The 16,991-nt window shown below is 35.4% G+C and overlaps 1 protein-coding gene across 1 annotated transcript in view; it reads right to left on the bottom strand.

Annotated features, from left to right (window-relative positions):
- LOC149805435 (carboxypeptidase Q-like) overlaps window positions 1-16,991 on the bottom strand; it is a 45,865-nt gene that overhangs the window by 13,652 nt on the left and 15,222 nt on the right. The window contains exons 6-9 of the mRNA XM_089950018.1: window positions 16,229-16,393; window positions 9,431-9,515; window positions 3,147-3,250; window positions 1,855-1,941 (exon numbers count right to left, since the gene is read on the bottom strand). Of these exons, the coding sequence (XP_089806144.1) occupies window positions 1,855-1,941; window positions 3,147-3,250; window positions 9,431-9,515; window positions 16,229-16,393 (441 nt within the window). The remainder of the gene's footprint in view (window positions 1-1,854; window positions 1,942-3,146; window positions 3,251-9,430; window positions 9,516-16,228; window positions 16,394-16,991) is intronic.

The following is a 16,991-nucleotide window of genomic DNA, read 5'->3' as shown; positions in this document are numbered from 1 at the left end:
AGTCATTCCAAAGACTAATAAAAATGGTACTAGCAGCTGCCTTGCTAGGGACTAAACATTAAGAGATTAGTTCTAGGACTGGTGTCAAAATAATGTGACTGGGTGGGATATCATGCTACATGTCTGCAGCATGATGCTACAGAGCTAGAAATCACTAAAACCTGCCACACTGCAGTCATCAAAGCGATATGACTGAAATTTTTTTAAAGCTATGTTAAAAATCCAAATCACACACACACACATAATTCAGATGAATTATTTATCCAAAGAATCAAATATTTTACTTACACATATGGTCTCCACAGAACTAAAAGCATGTGTAACAAGCAAAAGAACAAATATGGCATGGCTTCCATATTGAAGCAAAGGAGTTTTTACATGTCTCAGATGCCCAAACAAGAGACCAAAGTGGACCTGATATCACTCAACTGGCTTACATCATAACTTAAAATTTGACATTTCATTAAAAAGGATTATATAGTAGCTGAAGAAAACATGCTGTGTAAACTATCTCCCAACCCTTGTATCATGTTCATTTTACCTCATTTTCTACATCCTGATAAAAATTCTTTCTAAAGATGAATGCATAAATAATATTCACAGCTTCTTACTAATAAATGAAGTCATCCAAGATGATAATCAACCCAACAGATCAACAATATGGCTTCAAATGTACAAAGCCCAGACAAATTTGATGCAAGATCACCTCATTAATATATATCAATATGGCTCATTACTGTAACACATCAAGATCTTGCTGATAAAAGCAAATATTTCAAGCCTGACTAAAATCGGATGACAAATAAGGCTTCCAGAGTGATAAGAAGCTCAGCCAATCAGACGCAAGATTATCTCATTAATATGTACAGCTCTCTTACCAATATTTCAAGTTTGATGGAGCCAGCTGATGTAAGATCAATTAATTAATATGCATGCATCTTGTTCATTTTCAAACTTGTATATGATCTTAATGACATAAGTATATATTCCAAGTTTTATAAAAATTGAATCCAAAATATGGCCTCCAGAGTGGGAACAAAGTCAGCAAATCAGATGCAAGATTTTCTCATTAATATGCATGGATCTTACTCATTAATGAACCCCATTCAAGACCTGGATGATAAAAGCATACATTTCAGTGTGATAAATATCAGATGAGAAATATGACTTACAAAGGGGTAACAAGCTCATCCAATCAGACGCAAGATCAACTCAATATTTGTAGATCTCGCTCATTTCTTAACTTGTCTGAGATCTTTATGAAATAATCATAAATTCCAAGTTTGATTAGAAATACAAGCTTCAGAGTGTTAACAATTTCAGCTAATTGGATGCAAGCAGATTCCTTTCATTAATGTACTCATCTGAGATCTTAATTATGTAAACATATATTCCAAGTTTGATCAAAATCAGATCAGAAATATGTCCTTGAGAGGTGAAACAAGGTTAGCCAATCAGGTGCAAGTTCACCTTATTAATATCCATAAATCTTGCTCCTTTCTGAACTTTGTCCAAGATTTTAATGATATAAACCCATATTCCATGTTTGATTGAAATCAGATCACAAATATGCAATTGCTGAAGGATAAATGTATGAAGACAATACACAACCTAATAATGCTCCCTTGGTCTTTTGGCCAGGTGAATTAATAAAGCTATGAAACTGCTAACATCTGAGACATTAAAAACAGTTGCTATCCTTAAGTATGATCAAAAATCCAAATTGAAAACCTTTGATAACATTTAATATTTATTCATACAAAAAGCATTAATTGTGTAAAATTACCAAGTGATCAAGAATATGTTAATAATAATTCATTTATAAATATGTACAAAATATCTGTATACAGTTACCTGCCAGGATATGAAGGCACCACCCCCATCATCCATGGCTCCTTGTCCCACATCCCAACTGTCCAGGTGTCCACTTACGAGTACTACCTACAAGAAAAAAGTAATGTTACACATTAAGTTTGTTTCCATATCAGCAACAGAATATAGATAAATTGTTCTTTTAAAAAACGGGTTCAGAAGATACTTTTATTACATGTTCTTAATACATGTCCTTGCTCTTCTGAATAGCAAACAAATGTCTGTATAGATTATAGTATCTAGTATGGCATGTGACTCATTTATTCTGTCAAAATTAGGATAAAAGTGATACTATTTCAATGAGAAATTAAGGTGGGGCCCAGCAAAAATATGAATGGAGCATAAATATGGCCATTATCACAAGAAATGTTTTGCTCATTCAACAATGGCACAAATACACATATGACAGCTATCATTTCTCTTGAATCATACCCTGTAAAAACTCATTATGGTTTAACAGAATGCTATAATATAATTTATGTGCACATTATTGCCCAAAGAGCCAAATTTAGGAAATCACAAACCAGATAAAACCAAGTCTAACTACAAATATGTAAATGTTGCTATCCTAATATGCATAATTTTGTCAAATTCATGTGGCTGACAGAAGTAGGTCTTGGATAAAAAGAACAATAAATATTTATTTGGTAAATACTGTTTGTGACTTTTCACAACTCAAAAACATAGGGAAAAATACTGTTTGTGACTTTTCACAACTCAAAAACATTGGGAAAAATACTGTTTGTGACTTTTCACAACTCAAAAACATGGGGAAAAATACTGTTTGGGACTTTTCACAACTCAAAAACATAGGAAAAAATACTGTTTGTGACTTTTCACAACTCAAAAACATAGGGAAAAATACTGTTTGTGACTTTTCACAACTCAAAAACATGGGGAAAAATACTGTTTGGGACTTTTCACAACTCAAAAACATAGGGAAAAATACTGTTTGTGACTTTTCACAACTCAAAAACATAGGGAAAAATACTGTTTGTGACTTTTCACAACTCAAAAACATAGGGAAAAATACTGTTTGTGACTTTTCACAACTCAAAAACATAGGGAAAAATACTGTTTGTGACTTTTCACAACTCAAAAACATAGGGAAAAATAATGTTTGGGACTGCAATACATCAAGCTTTTGAAGTTCATGCTCAACTGAATTTACACAAATTCCACAGAATACATGACAAAGATAAATTAAAATTCAACAGATTGAAAAAATTTTCATATTTGTTACCAATATATAAAACAAAAAGATATAATATTACCTGTTCTGGATATTTGTATCCAATAATTTCAGCTACTGTGTTTCGGGATGTAACCATGCCTACATTTTCAGCAGACATATTTAGATTCAACACAATTTTTTCTCCTATAATAGAGTAAAACAGAAAACATACGAGCAAGAAATAAAACAAAAACAAAACTGTCACTAGAGCTTATCTTAAAGTCTACAGAACAAAATGTTACCTAATGAACCAATTACAGAACACTCTCCACTTGGTGTCGTAAACCTTGGAGGTAGATTGTCTTCCATCTGTCTGCAATCATGCTTGAAAACTGATTATGCAGGATATATTGTTTCATATAAGCCAAAAATGAAAATGAAGAATCTGTGGATTGTTCCACCGGAGGAACCCTTTGCGCTGTGACAGCAGATCCATTCCCACCAGTAACTCCTTGAAGGCATATACCAACATGTCAGAATGATACCTGAACCACAACCACTGAGATCATGGGGGGGGGGGCTATCGGGATGAGCTGTGACACATAAGCCCTGAAGATATCCACTACCCTTTGCACTCTGGCCTGCCACTAGAGAGACACAATGTGGTACAATGTGAACAATGCTGATCAACATCATTGCAAACAAATCTACCATTGCCCCCCCCCCCCACCCCCGCTTCAGGTGAAAAAGCCTCTCCTCCACCATCCAGTGCAGCGTGAGGATCAACTGTCCTAGTCTGGGCAGAATGTCCACTAAGATACTTTTCTTGCCTGGAATGTAAATGACTATAAATTCCCAATAAAACCATCCATCTCAGAAAGCTCCAGGCTTCCAAAATAAAAGAAGGGGAATGAGTATCTCCTTGACATGTGAGGTACACTACAACTGATATGTTGTCCATGGTGACCATAACACAGTGCTATCTTATGACACTGAGGCACCCCTGTTGTACAAGGAAAATAAACATAATTCTAATTTGTTAATATAAGAAGAATATGCCTCCTGGAACCAAAAGCCTGTAAGCATTACCCCCTTGGGCTCTAAGTCAATACCACAGGTGAATCTGAAACATCAGTACACAGGGAAGAAACTGGTTCTGGGGCAAGTTCAGAACTCAAAGCAGATACCTATCCTGATTTAGCCACAATTCATGCACTGACAAAAGTGGGATTCCAAAAAGAATCCAAGCTGAAAGAGTAGTCTATTTGATGTCTCCAGTTCACTAGTAGCAATGGAGAGGCTTCCAATGAACTTTCCCTACAGGAACTAGATCTGTTGTCTTATTCAGGATCCATGGGTGAGAGTTGTTGTTGTTACTGTTGTAGGGTTTAATGCCATTTTTCAGCACTCGTTAGGCGATACATGGCAGCCAGTATTAAACATGGTGGAAGAACCTGGAAAAACCCTGGAAAGAACCACCAACCCATGAGAAGCTACTGGCAAGCTTTCTCACTTACCCACACTGGCTGAATCCAAGACTTGAACCCATGTGGTTAACAGGTGAGAGAGAGAAATGGTGAGAGAGAGAAACTGAAGAGGTCAGCAGAAAATGAAGTCTTCTCCAACATTCTTGTTATGACAGACACTATCTGTGCTATCCTGTAGGGGAAAACACAGACTGTTCCTAGATTTTTGAGAAAATTCATCCCGCATTAGTGAAATTTTGAGGAGTCCAGTCTGCCTTCTCATGGTTGAGGATTAACCCCAAATGAGTCATTGTCTTTCAACAGACTGACAGGTCTCTTGTTAAGGCACATTTGAGAATGTTGTGTCTAAAACCAGCCACTGAAATACTGGATGAAGGGAACCTCTATCTCAAGTGAGTTATTATTACTCCTACCACTCACCCTAGTAAAGATTATGGGAGTGGAGACCAAATACATGAGCCCAAAACTGAAAGAACTTCTTGCCCAGACAAACTTGCATGGATATCCTGTGGGATGTAAAGCTGAGGGTGTGTAGGTAGGCTTTTAGATATCTATGCAGAATACCTGATCATTCTCTTTTATTGCGTTTCAAACTAAAATTGATCACTCCATCATGAAAGCACTTTTTTCAAATAAATGTGCTTAACTGGGGAAAATAATTAGGTGAAACTTACCCCTTTCTCCAAAACCAAGATCCTGAAATGGAATCCCAGGCTTTGGGTGTTCGTTAAATTCTCTACTTTCCCCTTTAACAGGATATAAACCTCTTTCCTTGGGAATGTCAATCTGGCCTAATGAAACCAAATGGGGGTCATTGATAGAAGTGGAAGCTCTGGAAGTGAAGCTGGTAACCTTGTTATTATAAGGAGGACCAATGCCAAGGTCTGGTCATGCACCTTCTGGAATGTCAGGAAAAGGGTGGAGTAGTTTGTTACTGGGGGGCAGGAGTTGTGGGTTTAACACTGTTTTTCAGAACATGATAGGCTATACATGGCAGCCACTTCATTTGGTTTAGGAAAAACAGGGAAAACCCCAGGAAAAAACACTGACCCAAAAGAAGCTACTGGTAAGCTTTCTCACATACCTATGATGGCTGATCTGAGACTGAAAGCCACATAGACAAAGATGAGATTCAGTGATCTGTAAAGGCAAGCACCTTAGATCACTCAGCCACATGGGAACCCAGATTTGGTACAAGAAGGTGTGTCATTCTTGGACTGACTGTTTCTGTATTTAGGGAGGGAGGAATCCATATTATTTCTGCCCTGGACTTTCCAGCAAACCCATTTATCTAATGAAAAGAGAGGAATTTTCAATGGGGCCTGGTAGTGGGACCCTTGCTCAAAACATCTCTACAGAAGTAGCAAAGTTAACTGAAAAAGCCATCAACATCAAGAGTGAGTGCCTCACTGTCTCAGTGACCGCATAAAGAAATATTTGCATCCTGAAAGATACTGCTCCTCTGAAGGAGGCTGCCACAAAGGAATCAGCATGTGAAGTTGTGGTAACCAAAGTCTGATCTTCAGACTCTATAGCTTCAAGTGATTCAATAAGGATGAAGATCCAGAACCCCACTGATATCCACATCCGGTATGCTCTTGAATCTAGGACTGGAGGCCTGAGCAGTCAAGCAGGTGAATGCACTTAAAGCCAGATGCTGAAACAATGGGGTTATAGCATGGAAGAGGGAACAGACCAACCTATCTCCTTCTTTGATGCCTCTGACTGTACGTTACCTAATGCACTACACCAGTCCCTGCAGCTGAGTGGAGAATCAGCTGAAGATCAAATGTATTCTGCACCCCATAAAGCCTCTCTAAAGTGGAGTGGATCATGGGTGAAAAGGTTTAGAGAGCTTCCAAAATATCTGGGGGATGAAGGTCCCAACGTCAATAATTCTCAATCTTAACCTTCCACTCAACAGATTTCATCAAAATTTACTCTGAAAAATGAGAAGGTTCTTGGAGGACTAAGAGACCATTTGGAAGCATACTAAGGAGTCAAATTTGTTCATCTGTTATAAAATTATGTTTCATTTCCCTAAATACTGAGGATTACTGAAGGGATATTCTAACTGCTTCCAGATATAGCTGAAGTTTCTGACAGTGTATCGGATCAAGCTTCTGCCAGTAAGATATACAAACTGATCCATACACAGTCAAGTTCAACTCTTACAGTGTATTGAATCAAGCTTCTGCCAGTAAGATATACAAACTGATCCATACACAGTGATAAACTATACTCAGAGCCCAAATAAGAAAATATACTCAATGCCCAAATGATAAACTATACTCAATGCCCTAATAATAAACTATACTCAATGCCCTAATGATAAACTATAATCAATGCCCTAATAATAAACTATATTCAATGACCTAAAGATAAAGTATACTAAATGACTTAATGATAATCTATATTCAATGACCTAATGATACACTATACCCAATGCCCTAATGATAAACTATACTCAATGCCCTAACGATAAACTATAATCAATGCCCTAATCATAAACTATACTCAATGCCCTAATGATAAACTATACTCAATGCCCTAATGATTAACTATACTCAATGCCCTAATAATTAACCATACTCAATGCCCTAATGAAAGACTATAATCAATGTCCTAATAATAAACTATACTCAATGACCTAAAGATAAAGTATACTAAATTACTTAATGATAATCTATATTCAATGACCTAATGATAAACTATACTCACTGCCCTAATGATAAACTATACTCAATGCCCTAATGATAAAATATATTCAATGCCCTAATGATAAACTATACTCACTGCCCTAATGATAAACTATACTCAATGGCCCCAATGATAAACTATACTCAATGCCCTAATGATAAACTATACTCAATGCCTTAATAAGAAAATATACTCAATGCTTTAATAATAAACTATACTCAATGCCCTAATGATAAACTATACTCAATGCCCTAATAATAAACTATACTCAATGACCTAATGACAAACTATATTCAATGCCCTAATGATCAACAATACTCAATGACCTAATGATACTAACAAACAAAATAAATATAATTTTTTTTATCTCCTTCTACTCTCAACTCAAGAATCCAATATAAAAAGTACTCAGAAAGGCCATTGTTGATATTAGTGAATGGAAGAGATAGAGAACTGAATTGATAATGTTTTATTATTATACAAGATCATGTCTATTTAAAGCATAATGGTTACAATATGTATGTTGGCAAAATGATTAAAATGGTTTAAACATGTATTACTTTATAGGTATTATTTATTGGTAAACTGTGTGCTGATATGAAACCAAGTTGTCAAAAAGCAAAGTGCAACATGTGTTCCTACATCAACAGTAACCTCGTTATGAAATTACAACTAAAAAATAAAAGAATTTGAGAAATGTGATTCATGAAAGTGTGTCTGTGTAAGAAAGAGATATGAAACAATGTCGTGTTAGTGAGAAATATCAGGTGTATTTACAGCAGTTTTGATCTGTAGATTTTGGAGATAGAAAGCAAGCTTATTGTAATCTTTCAGTTTCCTGATGACTATATCTTTATCATGTATATTCCATTATCAATTGATAACTCTGAATAAACAGTTCATTTTTGTTTCAAGTATGATATCCATTGTCCCAAGAAAAACATGGCTCTGCAATTTACATGCTAATTAAATATGCCTACAGCTTTGGATAAGTTATTCCAGTTGACACCTTTCTGAGATCAACATTCAACAGATGAAATAAAAAAAGTGAGGCTACCAGTAGGGAAATGAAAATCAGTCAATGAGTTGTGAAGACCACCAATTAGTTTAGAAAGCATATGCAAGTGAAAACCTTTAAGCAAAACTGAAACAAACTGTTGATAATGATGATGATGACGACACCACTGGAAAAGTCAGTGCGATATCTAGTTTTTGCATTTGTGCATGCTGAACAATAAGGGATAAGTTTATGCAATATCATGACAATGGTTCTGCATAATGCAGTGTCTAACATATGTATCATGCTAATGATGTACACTAATCTTTAACACAGAATCTTAGCAGTCATGACTAAACTGTCATTACCACTGGAATAGTGATGCCTATGTACATGACAATAATGAAATTACCACTGGAAGATTGATGCCTATGTACATGACAATAATGACATTATCACTGGAAGAGTGATGCCTATGTACATGATAATAATGTCATTACCACTGGAAGAGTGATGCCTATGTACATGACAATAATGAAATTACCACTGGAAGAGTGATGCCTATGTACATGACAATAATGACATTATCACTGGAAGAGTGATGCCTATGTACATGACAATAATGAAATTACCACTGGAAGAGTGATGCCTATGTACATGACAATAATGACATTACCACTGGAAAAGTGATGCCTATGTACATGACAATAATGAAATTAACACTGGAAAAGTGATCCCTATGTACATGACAATAATGACATTACCACTGGAAGAGTGATGCCAATGTACATGACAATAATGTCATTACCACTGGAAGAGTGATGCCTATGTACATGACAAAAATGAAATTATCACTGGAAGAGTGATGCCTATGTACATGATAATAATGCCATTACTACTGGAAGAGTGATGCCTACATACATGTCAATAATGACATCTCTGGAAGAATGATGCCTATGTACATGCCAATAATGACATTATCACTGGAAGAATGATGCCTATGTTTTGACATTTGCTACCACAGGAGAAACAATAGTGATGTTTCAATAAACAGCATTCTGACTCATCATTTCTACCTCTCTGTGCCATTCTCCACATCATTTCTACCTCTCTGTGCCATTCTCCACATCAGTTCTACCTCTCTGTGCCATTCTCCACATTATTTCTACCTCTCTGTGCCATTCTCCACATTATTTCTACCTCTCTGTGCCATTCTCCACATCATTTCAGCATCTTCCACTGTGATGCATGCTGTGGGAATCTGCTTCACTCCATCTCTATAGACCTGTAAGGGAGACAATTCATTCTGAATGACTGGAGATACAAAATGCAAGAAGTAGCAAATGTTTCAAAATTATATTTCAACACAAAATAAAAGTGTTCACGAAAAACTCATATGCCCCACCTTGAGAAAGTGATATAACAACATTTAACTGAACAGACATACATATACCACCCAATCACAATCATCATGGGGTATATAAAAATGTCTTAATTTCTAATAGTTTCCATTTATCTGTTAGTTTCTCAATCAATTCTACCTAATTCTCAAATTTTTAAAATTAATTTCAATATGTCAAACTTGTTTTAAAAACTTCATTATTTACGAAGTCTCAAAGCTGCATTTTCCAATAAAAAAAACATATACAATATTTCTCCTCCTAATGAAGTTATCTTGTAAAACTTTGCAAACGTATTCATCACAGATTTTATTTGGCAAGCAATTATAACTGATCTGCCTGAGCAAAGTGTAGACATAGGTCTGCCATCACATAATGCACCAACAGGTCAGGTTTATGATACTTCTTTGAATTATAATTTCAAGTGAAAACAGTGTAAACCATGATCTGTCTGCATATTACAGCTTGGTTCATTAGACTTTACTATTTACTGTTGGTATAATACTCAGAATACACACTACTGTTGGTATAATACTCAGAATACACACTACTGAAAGTTTTACGAAATTACAGCATGGCTCATTAGACTCTATGCTATTCAATAGGGGTGAAAAGATACACCTGTGCCATGTATCAATATGATTCATGATACATAGCCTGCGATACAATACATATCAATGCACATATGAACTTGATAGTCTTTCCATCTTTGGAAGGTAGGTGGTTCCCTTTTATGTATGTTGACATACTGGTTGTATTTCCAGTATGCATATTATAGATAGCTGTATAGGTATCATATATTTATGTGCAGTTCTCATCAATGACAAGAAAAAAAAAAACTTTCAAACAGACTATCAGCTGGATGTCAGTGAGTCATATTCAACATGGCATGAATGCTCTGAAAACATTTTATCATCAATTTTATGTCTCACTTAAACCTGGAAGACATTACAAAGTTATCTTCAAAACAGAAGAAATAAAGTAATTTCATCGTGCAAAGAAAATCTCATCTAGAACAAATCTGGGCATGGGAATAAGAATGAATACTAACAAAATCTATCATAGTGTACTTCCTACAGATACAAAAGACTGCTGTGGCCACAGGTACTTGTATTTATTAGCGAAGAAAGAAAACTGATGACAACACACAGTCCTATTCAATGTCATTTTACAAATTGTACACAAGGTGATTAATTTGAGCTGTTTAAAATCTGCACACACACCCACCCGCTGCTTCTGTGTTAATTTTATTTATTCCATCAGTACCTTCATTCATTGGTTAAATATCTCTGCATACAAAGAGAAATTCAAAATTTGTTCCCCATGTACATTTTAAGGAGAGTTGCTGCGAGGATTTTATCTTCAGAAGGACTTCACCCTTTGTCACCGAAAGAAGGGGAGAGCAGAAAAGGAGGAGTAGGAGGCAATAGTCATAGTTCAATATTTACCTAAAACTTCAATATCTATCTCTCTTTCTTACAGATCCACTTTTTTAGAGCTCTACTGATGGTATCAAATTCTTTACAAGATGTCATCTCTAGTTGTATAAGTATGAATCTGTTAATTATTTCTGAGTATACTCTGTTCCTTATCTGTGTATGAATATATTTCTGTACTTCCTTCTGAAGGGGCATATGCATAGCTAGTTTTGTCAGTTTGAAGATGTTGGGAAACTGATATTTGTGGCTGTTATTTAAAATTTTCCAGAGCTCACAGACATTATGTCTAGAATACATCTACTCCAAAATAGGATTTTTCAGTAACATAAACTTTCTTGAATTAGTAGTTTACTGAGTACCATGCAAATATTTCTTATTTGTTCCACAATGCTGTACTAGGATTTTTAGTCCATCAATGCCATAGTCTGCTTGTGCAGACAGAGGTAACTACTCATTTCTCCATGGCTTTGTGTATTTCATATACAGCTGTATAAATAAGTCAGCACACATCTGAAAATATTCATTTCTGTGGCTTTGTGTATTTCATATAACCAAGTAAGGCAGAAAGCTCCATCTTCACTAGCCAAGGTTTCAATACAATAATGCTATCTACACTTTGGTGGATCAAACAGATAGATTGATACATATCCTAGTGACATCTATTGGATTTCATGGGTTGCCTCCTTTAGTATGTAATTGCAAACTAAGCAACAGTGTGGTGCATTGTACATTGGCCAAAAATGGTGGTGGCAATTAACCTAAAAAGATTACTTTGGAAGTTTAACATCTAAAGTATGACTATGTACCAGAGGGAAGCCATTACAGGTCTATTTGAGTGAAAGATATTTGTGCAAGCACAGTCAGTCACTGGAAAATTGCTTATTTATCAGTACATTCAAGTTGTGTGCTCCCCTTGTGTTGATCATGTAGGAACAGAGTTCAAATCTGAACTTAATTTTGATTAGATGCAGTGGCTTGCTGAACAGACCCCAAAAACAGAAATACCTGCTCAATGCACAAAGGTGTAGATAGGGTTATCACATCAGAACCTTGGGTAGTGAATATGAGAAAGCTCTTGCAAGTAACTTTAAGTGAACATTGCCTAAAAACGTAATTAGAGTCTATATATCTACACCTTTTGCAAGATTTTCTGTAATATGCAAATTATATTTTGCAAAGGTTCTGAAAATAAGTGGCAAAATGTTTGGAATCAGTGCAAGGATAAATTGTTAAATAATATTTTTTGCAACTTAAGAGCAGAAAAACCTTGACTGAAAGAAGCTGTAACTGATATACTAGCAGGAAAGTGGTCCAATGACAGGAAAACTAATAATATACCAGTAGGACAGTGGTCCAAAGATAGCAAAACCACTAATATACCAACCTGACAGTGGTTCCATGATGGTAAAAGCACTAATGTACCACACAACAGTAGTCTAATGATGGTAAAATCACTAAGGTGCCAACATGACAGTAGAATAATGATGGTAAAATCACTAATGTACCAACTTAACAGTAGTCTAATGATGGTAAAATCACTGAGGTGCCAACATGACAGTATTCTAATGATGGTCATATCACTAATGTACCAACATGACAGTAGTCTAATGATGGTAAAATCACTAATGTGCCAACATGACAGTAGTCTAATGATGGTAAAATCACTAAGGTGCCAACATGGCAGTAGTCTAATGATGGTAAAATCACTAAGGTGCCAACATGACAGTAGAATAATGATAGTAAAATCACTAATGTACCAACAAGACAGTAGTCTAATGATGGTAAATGCACTAATGTACCACACACCAGTAGTCTAATGATGGTAAAATCACTAATGTACCAACATGATAGTAGTCTAATGATAGTAAAATCACTAATGTACCAACAAGACAGTAGTCTAATGATGGTAAAAGCACTAATGTACCACACACCAGTAGTCTAATGATGGTAAAATCACTAATGTACCAACATGACAGTAGTCTAATGATGGTAAAATCACTAAGGTGCCAACATGACAGTAGTCTAATGATGGTAAAATCACTAATGTACCAACAAGACAGTAGTCTAATGATGGTAATATCACTAATGTACCAACACAACAGTAGTCTAATGATGGTAAAATCACTAATGTACCAATATGATAGTAGTCTAATGATGGTAAAATCACTAAGGTGCCAACATGACAGTAGACTAATGATGGTAAAATCACTAAGGTGCCAACATGACAGTAGACTAATGATGGTAAAATCACTAATGTACCAACATGAAAGTAGTCTAATGATGGTAAAATCACTAATGTACCAACATGATAGTAGTCTAATTATGGTAAAATCACTAAGGTGCCAACATGACAGTAGTCTAATGATGGTAAAATCACTAATGTACCAACATGACAGTAGTCTAATGATGGTAAAATCACTAATGTACCAACATGACTAGTCTAATGATGGTAAAATCACCAATGTACCAACATGACAGTAGTCTAATGATGGTAAAATCACTAAGGTGCCAACATGACAGTAGTCTAATGATGGTAAAATCACTAATGTACCAACATGACAGTAGTCTAATGATGGTAAAATCACCAATGTACCAACATGACAGTAGTCTAATGATGGTAAAATCACTAATGTACCAATGTGACAGTAGTCTAATGATGGTAAAATCACTAATGTACCAACATGACAGTAGTCTAATGATGGTAAAATCACCAATGTACCAACATGACAGTAGTCTAATGATGGTAAAATCACCAATGTACCAACATGACAGTAGTCTAATGATGGTAAAATCACTAAGGTGCCAACATGACAGTAGTCTAATGATGGTAAAATCACTAATGTACCAACATGACAGTAGTCTGATGATGGTAAAATCACCAATGTACCAACATGACAGTAGTCTAATGATGGTAAAATCACTAATGTACCAATGTGACAGTAGTTTAATGATGGTAAAATCACTAATGTACCACTATTACAGTAGTTTAATGATGGTAAAACCACTAATATGCCAAGATGATGGTAAAACCACTCATATGCCAAGAGGATGGTAAAACCACTCATATGCCAAGATGATGGTAAAACCACTCATATGCCAAGATGATGGTAAAACCACTCATATGCCAAGAGGATGGTAAAACTACTCATATGCCAAGATGATGGTAAAACCACTCATCTGCCAAGATGATGGTAAAACCACTCATATGCGAACAGGATATTGGACCAATGATGGTAAACTGCTAAAATGACAATAATTGTAGAACCTGTAACAAGATTGCTCTACTATTTCGAAAAACTGCAAATTAATATTAAACAACCTGCATCTCTAAATAGATTTCTATGCTTTCTTACTTATAATGGGGAATCTACAACAAAAGCAGTCTGTGAAATGTGCAAATATTTCCAAACTTGAGTGTACTGAACTGAGAATTTTAGAAAAGTTGGTGAGATAAATTCAAATAGACATGTAGATGAAATGACACATGTACACAAATGGTTTGTCAAATTTTCATCTCTTGTCTCTCTCTCTGAAAATTACCTCATATTACTTAATGATATTTACAACTGTTAATGTCATGATAGACCACTCTGGTGGCCTAGTGGTTTGAGCGTCAACATCAGATGCAGGAGGTCATGGGTTCAATCACCGGCTGAGTCATACCAAAGACTTACAAAAATGGTACTAACAGCTGCCTCGCTTGGTGCTCAGCATTAAGAAGTTAGTGTTAGGACTGGTTGGCCTGGTGTCAGGATAATGTGACTGAGTGGGACATCATGCTAAATGTCTGCGGCATGATGCCCCAATGCTAGATATCACTATAAACTGCCACACTGCAGACATCGTAGCAATATGACTGAATTTTTTGTAAAGCTACATTAAAAATCCAAATCACACACACATTCAATGTCACGATAGCATCTTAATGTAAACAATGACTCCAAGGTACCCCAACATTGGTTCTGTATGGTGTTCTAGAGCACAACAACTACACAATTTTATGAAGGTAAATCAAAGGTGGAATCAAATACCGCTTTAGAGGAAATAAAAATAGAGTAAATTTGTATATAGTAAATTCAAGGAGGCATAAAAATTTAGCAAATTATATATGGATCACATACATACATACATACATACATACATACCAATGAAGTTTCCATTCCATGCTAAATGTATGCAGTTTCTTACTAAATCAGCTATAACAACAAGTTAACTTTATAAAGGTTAAAAATCACAACACAAGGGTTCCACAACACACATGGTAACTTTATAAAGGTTAAAAATCACAACACAAGGATTCCACAACACACATGGTAACTTTATATAGGTTAAAAATCACAACACAAGGGTTCCACAACACACATGGTAACTTTATATAGGTTAAAAATCACAACACAAGGGTTCCACAACACACATAACTTCATATAGGTTAAAAATCACAACACACATGGTAACTTTATGCAGGTTAACAATTTCAACACAAGGGTTGTGCTATCATGAAGACATTAACCATGTCTTTAGAATGCATCAGATGGATTAGTGATCATGACTTTCAAGATGCATTTGAGGCATCTATTTATGTCAGTATACTTTTTCAATGCATCAGTATTCTAATCAGTATACTCATTTGATGCTTCTATTCAAGTCACTATATGCATTCAATGCCTCAGTATTCAAGTCAGCATACTCATTCAATACCTTTATTCAAGTCAGCATACTCATACAATGCCTCTATTCAAGTCAGCATACTCATCTGATGCCTCTATTCAAGTCAGCATACTCATTTGATGCCTCAGTATTCAAGTCAGCATACTCATTCGATGCCTCAGTATTCAAGTCAGTATGCTCATAAAATTTAAGTACCATCATCAAACATTCACATACCATATAGAATTCATCTCAACAGCTTACTAGTATATATGGATCAAATGCAGCATCATACAACAAGACTGTGCTTATGGCAAGAGCAATACACTGAGAACTCAGACTAAATGCTTAAAATTTCATTCTTTTGTACAATCTTAACACATTAAAATAATTTATTCTTGCATTTGTAATCATTTTTTGTGCATATAGTAAACAAATATGCAGCTATATACAATTCTGTAACTTCTTTCTATCTATTGAAGCATGCATAAAAATAAAAATAAAGGAAGCACCTGATGTCCTGTATGAGGGCTGTATATGGACAGTGGAGTCACACTTCTAATTAGAGAGGCAACTCCCCCAACCATAGCTGCTTCATAAGCACCATCTGATCTGTATTGCACTGATGTACCATAACTTATGAAGTCCTGGTTATACACAATTATCTTCCCTTTGGCCTTAAAAAGATGATTCAAAGAAATACAAATGCAAAGACTATACAAAAATAATCAACTGATGTTAGTGATCAAAACTGGTCATACATCAAGTTGACATTTATTTGACAAAAACCTGTCTTTATTTCTGCTATAATGTGCATTTTTTTTAGCAAACTGTAAGTAGAACAGTTGTCTTTGATACAAATTTGATGCAACAAAGTTGGTGTCTACTGCAAAACAGGTAAAGACCAAGTCTAAAATGTAACATCGAATACTTCTTTGCTATGTATTTACAGAGTTTAATGGCACTTCAGCACAATCCACACTATGGACAGCTCATATAATGTGCTAAATTTGATGAATTAGATGTCTTGCTATACATGACCTATGTGCTAAGATTGATACATTAGATGTCTTGCTTTACATGGCCTATATGCTAAGATTGATGAAATAAATGTCTTGCTATACATGACCTATGTACTAAGATTGATGAATTAGATGTCTTGCTATACATGAACTATGTACAAAGATTGAGTAATTCGATGTCTTGCTATGCATGACCTATATGCTAAGATTGATGAATTATATGTCTTGCTATGCATGACCTATATGCTAAGAC

Source organism: Sinohyriopsis cumingii, chromosome 2 (genome assembly GCF_028554795.1).
Source record: "Sinohyriopsis cumingii isolate HCF-2022 chromosome 2, ASM2855479v2, whole genome shotgun sequence".
Classification (NCBI taxonomy): Eukaryota; Metazoa; Mollusca; class Bivalvia; order Unionida; family Unionidae; genus Sinohyriopsis; species Sinohyriopsis cumingii.
Note: the sequence above shows the minus strand (reverse complement) of the source record. Positions and strands in the feature narration are given on the sequence as shown.